The 12,496-nt window shown below is 36.9% G+C and overlaps 1 protein-coding gene and 1 pseudogene across 2 annotated transcripts; both read left to right on the top strand.

Annotated features, from left to right (window-relative positions):
* The first annotated feature begins 3,238 nt into the window (after positions 1-3,238).
* EMB2758 (Tetratricopeptide repeat (TPR)-like superfamily protein) lies at positions 3,239-6,166 on the top strand. The gene has a single exon (XM_088943548.1). The coding sequence runs from the start codon at positions 3,445-3,447 to the stop codon at positions 5,914-5,916; it is 2,472 nt and encodes an 823-aa protein (XP_088799674.1). The 5' UTR covers positions 3,239-3,444; the 3' UTR covers positions 5,917-6,166.
* A 3,358-nt stretch (positions 6,167-9,524) lies between these two features.
* LOC148850345 (uncharacterized) lies at positions 9,525-11,751 on the top strand (annotated as a pseudogene). The gene has a single exon (XR_016099615.1). The product of XR_016099615.1 is annotated as an uncharacterized LOC148850345 (transcript).
* Positions 11,752-12,496: the final 745 nt, after the last annotated feature.

Below are 12,496 nucleotides of genomic sequence, written 5' to 3'. Positions count from 1 at the left end.
ACTTTGAATCATGACAGAAATTAAAAACATCTATCTATATATATAGCAAGATGGCCCACGTCACCTTGCTTCTCCTTGCTCCATTACCCCAACCCTATATTGTCCTTGAGACCTTGACTCTCTCCCCTCTTCCCCTTCCTACCACTCCCAATTTAACATCTCAACACCATTTTTCTTCATTCTCTTCTCTTCCAATTGGGTTCTCTCTCTCCCCCCACAACTCACGTCTCTTAGTTTATATAACAACCTAACTTCTCTCCTCGATTAACTTAATATATGTTTTATCCCCTCTTTCATTTCTACCTCTAATTCTCCTCTTTTCTCTCCACTTTATCATAGAATAGGGTCATAATTTATTACAATTTGGTTTTCTAAGTCAAACAATATTTATATCTATAGATGTGATTTCAAGCAAAGAGAGGGGAATAAGGGAAACTCGATGTTTCCTTTATATTCATGGCATTTTCCATTATTGTTAAATAATTTACTCATAAATAATAATCTATTGCTAAATAACCCATTAGTTATGAAAATTATTAAAAATTTCAATAAAAAATTCTACAAAAATTATGAAATAATTATTTTAGAAATAATCCATTATTTAATAAATATTAAATAATTTAATAATCTACCAAAAATTAATAAAAAATCCATTATTTAATAATTTTTGGTTATTAATAAATGTTCAAAATTTGAACGTTTGTCGTAATTTACATTAATCATTGTAATTTAATAACATTTCATTAAATTTTTACAATACTAATTTATTGATAAAAGATATTACTAATTAGCTTAATTTACTAATTTCTATAAAATCAATCATTATAGTTAACAATTAACAAATAATTTAGGGAAACTCTTTAATTAATATTCCATAGTTATTTTTTAAAAAGTAATTAAAATTTTAAGAAATTAATCCATGAAAAAATATTCTCCAAAACTATTTAAATAATAACCCATTATTATTATTCAAATAAATAATTATTAAAAATTTAGGAAAATTAAATTAGGAAATTAATCTATTAGAATTTGTCTCATAATTATTTAAATAACAATCCATTATTATTATTTCAATAAATAATTATTAAATAATTTAGGAAAATTATTAAGTCTATCTACATCGATCTAGACCACTTAGTTGACTTTGATCATACCTGATTTTACATTAATTAACAACAAATGGTTTATTTTTAATTAAAAATAATGTAATATACCATAATTACATAAATTTACTATAATTATATTTACTTTGATTAATAGTAAATAATTTAGGCTTAAAAAGTAAATAATTTACATTAATTTTTTGTTATTTTAAATAATTAATTTACTATACATTATTACTAATCAATAGCAATTTCAATAACGTTTTTGGAAATTATCATAAAATATTGTCATTTAATTTACTATTAGTTAATTAGTTGTAGAAAATTATTAGAATTGTAGGGGTGACAATTTTCCCTATAAATGTAAAATTGAGGCTCTACCTTGCCTTGCCCCAAACGGGATAAGCTTTTCTCAAATCTTAAACGGGGATGGGGAAAAGACGAGGCAGGGATAGGGAAAATATTTTTGCCCCAAATTAGGGATGGGGCTTGCATATAATTCCCCGAACCCAATGAAAAATTAGTTAAATATCTACAGATTTAATATTCATGTTTAATATATTTGTAAGTTTTTCTCATTTTTTTATAATCCTAGAATCCCATAATTTCATTTATAAAATACTCCCAAATTGTCATAATATAATTCATAAAATGGCCCCAAATTCCCATAATCCTATTTGTAAAACATTCATAAATTATATTTTTTTAGGTGATTGCCTCAAGATGGGGAAAATTTGGGAATTCCCCATCCCCGCCCCGACGGAGTAGGGTGTCTTGACTTATAGGGGTGAGGGACAAGGAGGAGTGCCCCATCTTGTGCATTTCACAGTTCCCCGCTAGTAAAGTATAAAACATAACAATTTATTTCAGATTTGGATCAAATTGGATGTACATATTTCCATCTTTGATTAGTTAACATTTGGATTTGAATCGAATCTTATCTGTAGGTTTTATATTTGAATTCCAATTGAGTTTGGGTTGCAATTAGATATTGAATAGTATAAATAAACTAAAACAAAAGTAACTAAACTATTATATATTCTTAATAAAATGATCTAAAAATGATTTTGATATTGTATATCATGGACAAATGAATTAAAAATAATTTGTACAAAGCATTCAAAAAAAATTATATTAAACTTATGCCTGATACATATAAATGAAGGTTCAAAGTATTGATACGTATCGTTCCGGGACCCCACCGATACGCCCCTATAGTGGGTGTATTGGGGGTCTGACCGGTTCAGGGGATGGAGGAGACGTAAACCGGCCCCCCTTAACTGATTTCAGAAAAAAAATAAAAAAATAAAAAACTAAAAAAAAGTATCTATATTTTGAACCTTGATATAAATACAATGTCCAAACCGATTTTACTAGTAAGAATAATATAAAGTTTTTAAGTATACAAGAGCGTATACATTCAAATTGAATCGAATAAGAAGATATCGGATCGGATAAGGGTAAGATCCTTATTCAATCCAATTATAAACAATTGGAATTGGGATCACCCTTGACCGAATGAAGCTATAACAAAGAGGGCTGGACTGATTATTTTCAGGGTTGTCAAAGGGTCGGGTTTGATTTGACAGATCCGATCTGAAGGATTAGAACTAATTTGGTCGGTTTTAGTTTTTGAGATCTGGTACCGATGGGTCGATTCCAGTTTCTGATATATTGTTTATTGGTTTAGAGCCAGTTTTACTTACTTCCGAATCAATTTAGACCCGATCCGAGCTATACATATAACGTAGAATATATTAAATAAATTATATAATTAAATGTATAATATTTTCAACATATTTATTATAATCAGATTCATCGGGTCAGACCTGATTGTTCTGAGAACTAATCAGTTCGATTCTGAATCTAAAATTACAGACGCTATTGGATTTGGTTCCATTCCAATTTCTTACCATCTTCTTTTGTCTATCGGTTCCGGTTTTACCCAGACCCGACCTATGAGCAGCGAAGTTATTTACCGGAGCTATCCAACTTTTTAGGATCCAAATAAGCTACCAACACACATTGCCAATAATGTCCCAACCAACCAGCCATTGCAGCCGTACATCGGGAACATCACCCCATGGTTTTTTCGCAATGTGCAGCTACAGTGTACTGTTGGAACAGTGTTAGGAGCTTTTATTGGTAACAGATCAACAGATCCCTACCCCATCTGAAATTCTGAATCTGAATATCTAAATATATAATCCCGATTGACGTTTTTTCCGTTGTTTATAGTTTGTAGTACCGAATATAACCAAACCCCTGACCCTGATCATTGGAGAGTCTAGTTCACGGCACAAACAAGCGAAGGAGCTTCAGTTATTCGACATTATGACTTATGGTTTTTACACTCAGAGCAAAGCCTACCTCCAACGGTAACCGCATTTCAAAAATTCTTCAGTTGCCCCAAGTCTTTCTCTCATTCTCTTCCCTCACACCAAATTCTCTCCAAACCTTACACAATGGCCTTGAAAGCAATACAAGAGAATTGGATTTCAATGCAGTCTTCCTCTCCTGCACCGATACGCACATCTCCAAGTGCCTTCACGCTCGCCTTTTGGTGTCTGGGAATGCCCGGAACATTTTCTTCTCCACTCGACTTGTTAACCTCTACGCCGACCTTGGTGACGTCTCCTTTTCTTGCCTCGCTTTTGAACAAATCCCAAAGAAGAATGTCTTCGCCTGGAATTCGATGATCTCTGGTTATGTCCGCAATGGTTGTTACCGTCAAGCTGTCGATTGTTACTCTCGTTTGTTAACTACGTCGGGAGTTCGACCTGATTTCTTCACTTTTCCTGTTGTGTTGAAAGCTTGTTGGGACCTGAGCGATGGGAGGAAGATGCATTGTTGGATCTCTAAACTTGGTATTGGTTCGGATGTCTTTGTGGCTGCTTCTTTGGTTCATATGTATTCAAGGCTCGGATTCGTGGACGACGCTCGTAAAATGTTCGACGAAATGCCGGTACGAGATATGGGCTCATGGAATGCGATGATTTCTGCATATTGTCAAAATGGAAAGGCAGCGGAGGCTCTGGAGGTATTTGAGGAGATGAGGTTGGAGGGGATGAAGTTGGATCCAGTCACCATCTCAAGTATTCTTCCTGTTTGTGCCCCTTTAAACGATCTTCTGAGGGGGATGCTAATTCATGTTTATGTTATCAAGCACGGTTTGGAATTTGATGTGTTTGTGTCAAATGCTTTGATTAACATGTATGCTAAACTAGGTAGCTTAGATCCTGCCAGACGTGTCTTTGATCAAATGCCAGTGCGTGACTTGGTTTCATGGAACTCAATTATTGCTGCTTACGAGCAGAACAATGACACAACTAGGGCTCTCGGGTTTTTTGTTCAGATGAAACAAAATGGTTTTCAGCCTGATGCTTTGACCCTGGTGAGCTTGTCATCTATGGTTGCTCAATCTGGAGACTCTCAAAATAGCAGGCCTATACATGCTTTCATGATGAGGAGGGGTTGGCTGTTGGAAGATATCTTCCTTGGAAATGCTGTTGTTGATATGTATGCAAAATTAGGTAGCATAGCTTCTGCACAGAAAGCCTTTGAAGCAATGCCAGACAAAGATGTGATTTCCTGGAATGCTTTGATCACCGGCTATGCACAAAATGGCCTTGCCAGTGAGGCAATTGAGGTATACCACATGATGGAAGGATGCAGTGGAATAGTACCAGACCAGGGAACATTGGTGAGCATTTTGCCTGCATTATCCCATATAGGAGCTTTGCAGCAAGGCATGAGAATCCATGGACAAGCAATTAGGATGGGTCTCCATTTTGATGTTTTTGTAGGTACTTGTCTTATAGACATGTACTCCAAATGTGGGAGGTTAGATGATGCAATATCTTTATTCCTCCAAGTGCCACGGATGAGTTCAGTTCCTTGGAATGCTATAATATCTGGTTATGGAATTCATGGGCATGGTGAGAAAGCACTAAAGCTCTTTCAGGAAATGCAGAGTGAATGGGTCAAGCCGGATCATGTCACCTTTGTATCTCTCCTATCAGCTTGTAGTCATGCAGGTTTGGTAGATCAGGGCCAGTGGTGCTTTCAGCTGATGCAGGAAGACTATGGGATCAAGCCCAATTTGAAGCATTATGGTTGTATGGTTGACTTGCTTGGTCGAGCTGGCCATTTGGAAAAGGCCTATGCGTTTATAAAGAATATGCCCATACCACCTGATTCTTCTGTATGGGGTGCTCTTCTTGGTGCTTGCAGGATTCATGGCAATTTTGAACTTGGGATGTTTGCATCAAATCGCTTATTTGAAGTGGATTCAGAGAATGTTGGCTACTATGTGTTGTTGTCAAATATATATGCAAATGTTGGGAAATGGGATGGAGTAGATAAAGTGAGGTCCTTGGCCAAAGATAGGGGATTGAAGAAGACCCCTGGGTGGAGTTCCATCGAGGCGAATAATAGGGTTGATGTATTTTATACGGGAAACAAGTCTCACCATAAATGTGAGGAGATATACAGTGAACTGAGAATATTGTTGGCTAAAATGAAAAGCCTTGGTTATGTGCCAGATTATAGCTTTGTGTTGCAGGATGTCGAGGAAGATGAAAAGGAGCATATTCTCACAGGCCATAGTGAGAGGCTGGCAATTGCATTTGGGCTTATTAGCACTCCTCCAAAGACAACTATTAGGATCTTCAAGAACTTGCGTGTCTGTGGGGATTGCCACACTGCTACAAAGTTCATATCAAAAATCACTGAGAGGGAGATTGTTGTGAGGGATTCAAACCGTTTTCATCACTTCAAAGATGGCAATTGCTCCTGTGGGGATTACTGGTGATGAAAGTCATAGTGAAGTGACCATTTTTTTTTTCATTCTCGGGAGAACAAAACTGACATTGAAGGTATAATAATTTGTTGATCTAGCAAAGGTAATTATTGTTCAATAACCATAAGGGAAGAAGCTCACCAATTAAGTTATTTTCTGTATTCTTTTACATGATAAATTGATTCTGTCTCTTCAGACAAGGATGATCCACTTATCCATCTTCGCAGAATTCATTTCTCTTATTTATTAACTTGGTTGATAATTTGGCCTTCAGGAAAAGTCATTTGTACTTTAATGGCTATTAGCCATGAACAAAAGAAATCCATTCTTTTTGTTCTAATAACTTCACTGATAATTTGAATTTTAGAGTAACTCACTTGTGATCTTTGTGGTTAATTTGGATTTTTCATGCAATGTCAGTATGTCACATACTAAACCATGATAATTCTGATTTTCTGTACTAATTTTCGCTGCACTTCCTGCACACCTTTTCTAGTCTTGGACTTGCTTTTTCTAGCAATTACATTGCGGACGGCCTGGCTGTATCAACTAACGTGTCATGTGGAGAAAAGCCCTACGTGGCTGTATTTGAAGAATGACTTCTGAGTCCAGAAACAGCATAACTTTGGATAATTTTCATAAATCCAAACTAAATTTAAAAATTCATCAGAAATCAGAATTAATTCTCTGAAAGCTATGCCAAACGTAAATTTTCCTTCCTATATTTTATGTTACAAATAATGGACCGACCACAAGGCCTTGCCAAGTATAATTAGTTTATTTTTTTAAACACCACTTTAAATGGCTAATATTAGTTGTGAATACGACCATACAAGGTTGGATATTGCGTTGATATAGCCAACGGGGTTAAACATGTGGCGAATCTAGGATGACATGTGACATGTCTTATAAGGAAGCTTCTTATTTGTATCTCCTTGCAAAAGCAACTTTGCTTCCACATTTATATGATCACGACGCAGTGATGTGAAAATTTATTTTTGACAGGTAAAAGGGATTTTTTTCTTTAGTTTTTAATTTCCAAACAATTAATTTATAGAGGTGAGACACAGAGCGATAGAATTTTGGATGATCGACATGTCGTGAAGCCAAAGCAGGTATAGGATTTATTTGGTAAAGATGAGGAGGTGCTCTACTGCTCTCAAACCCCAATTAAATATGGATAGGACTTAATGCTGCAAAGCCAGCCCACCTGATTCGACATCGACACATTTGATAAGTTGGTGTTTGGGTCATTGTAGTAGGTGTTTGGCATTGGTGCTGGAAACATGTTTTTCGAGAAAAATGGTATTGGGTATGTGGAGTTGTAAGTACTGTGTTGTTATATATGTGTTTTTTCGAAAAAACAGCAATGGTTTTGTTTGGTATCATTGCTGACATTAATGTTTTTAACATTGATTTATATTATTCAATGTTCAAGATGATGCTGCATTGATATCACGTCATTGCATCCTTGCACTAATGCATCATTTTTCCATAAAGTATTGAATTTGGTATTGTTCTAGACCATATTTTTCCATTTACAAGAAGGTATTATTTGGAGCACGTTTTCTTTGATTTAATGCTTACATGGCACCGTTTTCTCAGAAAACGACATTGATGCCAAACATCACCGTAATTTATATAAAATTGATAAAAATTAATGCTGTAAGTCTTGCTTCGGACTGAAAATCACAATAGTCACTGGCCGGGTCAAAGTTTAACAGAGATTAATCGGATGATTAGTCTGGTTAACCCGTGGAAACTGCCATTAACCATGTCTCAGATTCTTCAGTTTTGATCTGATCGTTTGGTCCGGTTTAAGTCTTACGACATTGGTTCAAATATGGTTCAAATATTGATACTCTTAATACTCAAATTTTGCATATCAAGAATTTCAACCAATCAAAACTGATTTCAAAAGATAAGTTTGGACATTTTGAACCTTGATAAAAGTAATTTGATAACAGGGGTGGACTGGTCAACTGCTTAACCTCTGGCATGTTCCTTCACAAAGCGGCCACTTTGGAATAGAAGACAAGGGGTTGCAGCAAAAACTAGAATACTGCATGCATATGATTATTATGGAAATGTTTGGTTTAGTTGGCGTTTATTGAAAAAATGTCACCATATCAGCGCTATATAGGTGTTGTCATTTATTGAAGATGAAGCAAAATAAAATAATTGTTTGGTTTTATTGTTTATCAAATAAATGGTATAAAACTGAAATGCTTTGATTTTTGTATATAGGGCATTTGGAGAAACATTAAATTCTTGTTTCTCCCAATGTCCAATCATTTCTTGAAACCAAATGCTGTAACATATTTTAATGAGTATTAATCTGAAGTAGAGAGTATAAAATGTTAAAGTGAAGTTCAACCAAACAACAAAAACAAAAAACATTTAAAGTGAAAAAATATAAATAAACGTTTAAAATGAAAGTGCAAATAAATGCTCTGTCTCCCTAAATGCCCATGGAACCAAACACATACTGCATAATAGTTAGAAATCACTTTTGAACCAACAGCTTATAGATTATCAAGTTCTGAGCCAATCCTGATATATTAGTTCTTTGCATTTTTATTTGTCCAATATGAGATTCATACATTTAATGTACCTTCGAACAAATACAAGATGAATGGATGAACTTTCCTCTCGCAAGAATGGCATTGCCTGGCAATAATGAATGCCCACTCCAGTTGCTTCCCTGGTATATATCAGAGAATAAGCCATCCACATTCGCATTGATAGTCATAACCAGGCTTAGGTCATGTTTGAGAGTGTTTAAAAATAAGTGTTTATTTAAAATAAGTGCTTATTGGTATTTAGAAAATAAGTTCAAAATAAAGGCTTATTTTTTAAGTATAAATTTCCAGATTTTCTTCAAATGCTTATATATTTATTTAGTTTTTATTTTCCAAAATTATCCCTAATTAAATTTTAAAATACCACTTATAAAATTATGCCTGATTGAAATTAGTTTGCATTTGTTCACTATCTTATCTATCTTCACTAATCTCTCTCTCGATACCCTCGAGGATCTGGCTCATTAATTTGAGCATTTGTTCATATATAAACCACCTTGCATTACTCTTCCAAAGTGCCCATAAAGATGGCATCGCCATTGCAACTTGCATTTGGAATATCAGCCTGCATAATACTCTAGAGCCAGACTAAACCACTTGAACAAGTTCACAAAACAACACGTATGATGTGGTTTAAAATAAGTTTCTTTCCCAAGTTGAACGGCAGAGGTGAAGAGGATTAATCACCTTGAAAATTTGTTTCTGAATCCAAACTTGGGTGGTGCGAGTCTCACGTTTGTATGTTTGAGTACAATATTGTACATTGAATAAGAGGTGGCTATGTTGCACCCAGATCCAGTGCCACGTTTTAGCCTACTGCATGAGAGTCCGGCATATTCCACTTGTTATTAAGTAGTTAGTTATAACTGTTTTTCAAGAAATTCTCGAGTTGTATGGTCTAGCTAGTTCGTAGGAGTTCCGTCGCTAAAAACAAGGAGAGACATCAAATTCTCCTAGGACCCTTAGGTCATTTCCTCCATGATTTACTCCTTAATTTATATATTGGGTCGATTTGTAATGAAAGGTAAATTTGCCGTTCTCCTCTTTGAGTATCCAAAGAAATTAAAACAAACTACATCTCCCGCTCGAACGATCGCTGTTGAGTGTTGCCTGTTGGTGATAGGAAAAATGGAATCGCAGCAACTGGTGAAGGGGCAGGAGGAGACCATAGAATCAGCCACCGAAACCCACCTCTCCTCATTATCCAACACCGCATGCAGTCAGCTTCCACCTCTCGGCTACCACCCCAGCCTCTGTCCTGCCATCAACCTCCCTCCAAACAATTCCCAACAAGCCATTATCCTTTCTCCCGTCCCTCAATCTCAAAAAGTCTTTGCCGTCTCTCCTCCTTACTCCTTCCAAGTTCCTACCAAGAAGATAACCAATCCAGATGACATTCGCCGCTTCCACGATTCTCTTTCCGGCAAGAACTTCCTGGGCTTCGTCGTCGCCCTTAGTGAGTCCATCCACGGCCACAAAATTTCCGACCGCTGCCACCAATCTCAAATTGTAAATTCCATCGTCACCCTCCTCGAAACACTTCTCCGTTGGGTCGATGAGATCCCGCCGGTGCAACAGTCCTCCCGATATGGTAACTACTCTTATCGGGATTGGCACGACCGTATGACTGAAAATGCTGAATCCTTGATGCTTCAATTTCTCCCCGACGATCTCCGATCTGCCACCCTCGAGCTCATTCCCTACTTCACCGATAGTTTCGGTAATTCGAGCCGCATCGACTACGGCACGGGCCATGAGACCAATTTCGCTGCTTGGCTCTATTGCCTGGCTAGACTAGGGCTTCTAAAAGAAAATGATTACCAGGCAGTTGTTTCTCGGGTATTCGTGAAGTATCTCAAGTTGATGAGAAAGTTGCAGACGGTTTACTACCTGGAGCCAGCGGGTTCACATGGTGTTTGGGGTCTGGACGACTACCATTTCCTGCCATTCATCTTTGGCTCATCTCAGTTGATCGACCACAAGTATATGAAGCCCAAGTCCATTCATAACCAGGATATACTAGATAATTTTTCGCATGAGTATCTCTATCTCTCCTGCGTTTCCTTTGTGAAGAAGGTTAAGAAAGGGCTTTTCGCTGAGCACTCGCCATTGCTGGATGATATCAGCGGCGTACCCACATGGAACAAGGTGAACAGCGGTATGCTTAAGATGTACAAGGTCGAGGTTCTGGAGAAGGTCCCCATCATGCAGCATTTCCTATTCGGAGGGCTCATTAAATGGGACTAGGGTGATCCATGGACCAGCTTTTTCAGTTGGACATTTGCATCAGTAGTTCATCAGGCTTCAGGGATGGACCACATCAGGTAAACTCAGACATACCTGTGGAGCCAAAACTTCATCACTGATGCACAACAACGATGGATGTGCAGATCGATGCATGCATGGGAGGGATTTAATTTTGTTTCTTGTACATAAAAAAAAAAGGGAAAAGAAATTAAACATGGTGGCTGACTTACTCGAGACTCTAGCTCAACATATCCCAATATGCATGGCTATTGACAATCAAGGTTGAAAATGGGGAAAATCCCAAGTTGCAAAGGTTAATACAGCTGCTATATATATACCATGATGAGGGGGTTTGTTCATTGTTGGACCAGAGGCTTACAAGGAAGGTGTGTTATTCTTCAGTTCAGAGAAAGGATTTACTTAGCAGAAGATTCTTCTCTTATTCCAGAGAAGAATGCATAGAATGCATATACAGTGAGTAGTACATGGGGGGTAGCGCAGCTTTCTTTGATCATATTTTTAAACTCCATGGATGCTTGAATCCGTAGTCTGTGATCAAGAGTTCGTCTTTTGGAAGGAGATATTTTGTCTCAATGCTGCAGATTTTAACTTCAGTTCATTATACCATGTCAAGAAGACCCCTCTTTTAAGCAATTTATGCATGGTTGGCAGCAGTTGAGTAAGTTTTCATGGACCCGAGATCAAGCTTTGAAGGAACTACCGGCCAAATTGCAACCAGCCCAGCAATCTAGCTAGGATGCAACAGAGTCTATGATGACGTGCACCATGTGCAATTTGGGGATTGGGCTTTTGTCTCTTTTCAAATGGGACCGGCCCAACGGCCCGAGAACGAGATCGAGGCAGAGTCTTGATGGCATATCTGTGACTTCGACTCTCCACATTGTGTGGATAGGTGAGTTGTATTGATTGTGTAATGTTGAATGTGATTTTTGTGTTCAAGCCACTTCTCCAAATTTTCAAAACAATATTCTACAAATATATATCCTAAGATTTTTCATTGTTTGAGTGATAATTTGGCAAATAACTCGAAAGTGGTTGAGTCAACACTCAACAAGACATATATCATCACTACAAAAGAAAATTCCAAAAAAAAAAAAAAAAGAATGAAGAAATGGCCTCCGCCTCACAAAGTCGGTCACAGAATATTTTGTCAGTGTGAAGAAGTTAAAATTGTAGTATGCATTTTTGTGTGGCGAGAGTGTGTTAACGTCTTACTTAGTCCATCTTATTTGTCCTGCAGCTATCAATTTGAAACGACAACAAAAAATTATCCATTTTAACTTGGGTTTTGCTGCCCAACTTCACTTATGGGCTTGGAAATTGGAATTGTCCAATCAAAAGCCCAAGAACGGCCCACTTTTATATTCTTGCCTAGAACAATATCAATTGATTAACATTTAACGGCAAATACACAGTGGTAGCGCTTGACACGTTACCACTAACCACCCACCACTTCTGGATTTATATTTTTCCCACCAAACCGGCCCACCCACTTAAGTGGTGGAATCATCTTCATCTGCTCTCCCAAAAATAAAATACTCTCTTAAACAAACTATTCCATTAAATCGTTTACATCCATGATAATGACGTGGTGGTCGGCTGCATCCATAATGCTTCTGTGTTGTGTCTTTTTTGGTTTTTTTCCCCATTTCCTCTCTTTTCTCGTCCAACCATTTTTTATTAATAACCATATAAAAACATCTATGATGGAAGATGACCATGGGCTTCCCTCTATGTGGGTT

The sequence above is a fragment of the Nelumbo lutea genome, chromosome 5, assembly GCF_056320005.1.
Source record: "Nelumbo lutea isolate HS-2025 chromosome 5, American lotus-T2T, whole genome shotgun sequence".
NCBI classification, from domain to species: Eukaryota; Viridiplantae; Streptophyta; class Magnoliopsida; order Proteales; family Nelumbonaceae; genus Nelumbo; species Nelumbo lutea.
This window is presented reverse-complemented; position numbering and strand designations above follow the sequence as displayed.

What these genes read in the sequence shown, in the direction of transcription:
- EMB2758 (XM_088943548.1), top strand. Translation starts at nt 3,445, where the DNA reads ATGGTTTTTACACTCAGAGCAAAGCCTACCTCCAACGGTAACCGCATT.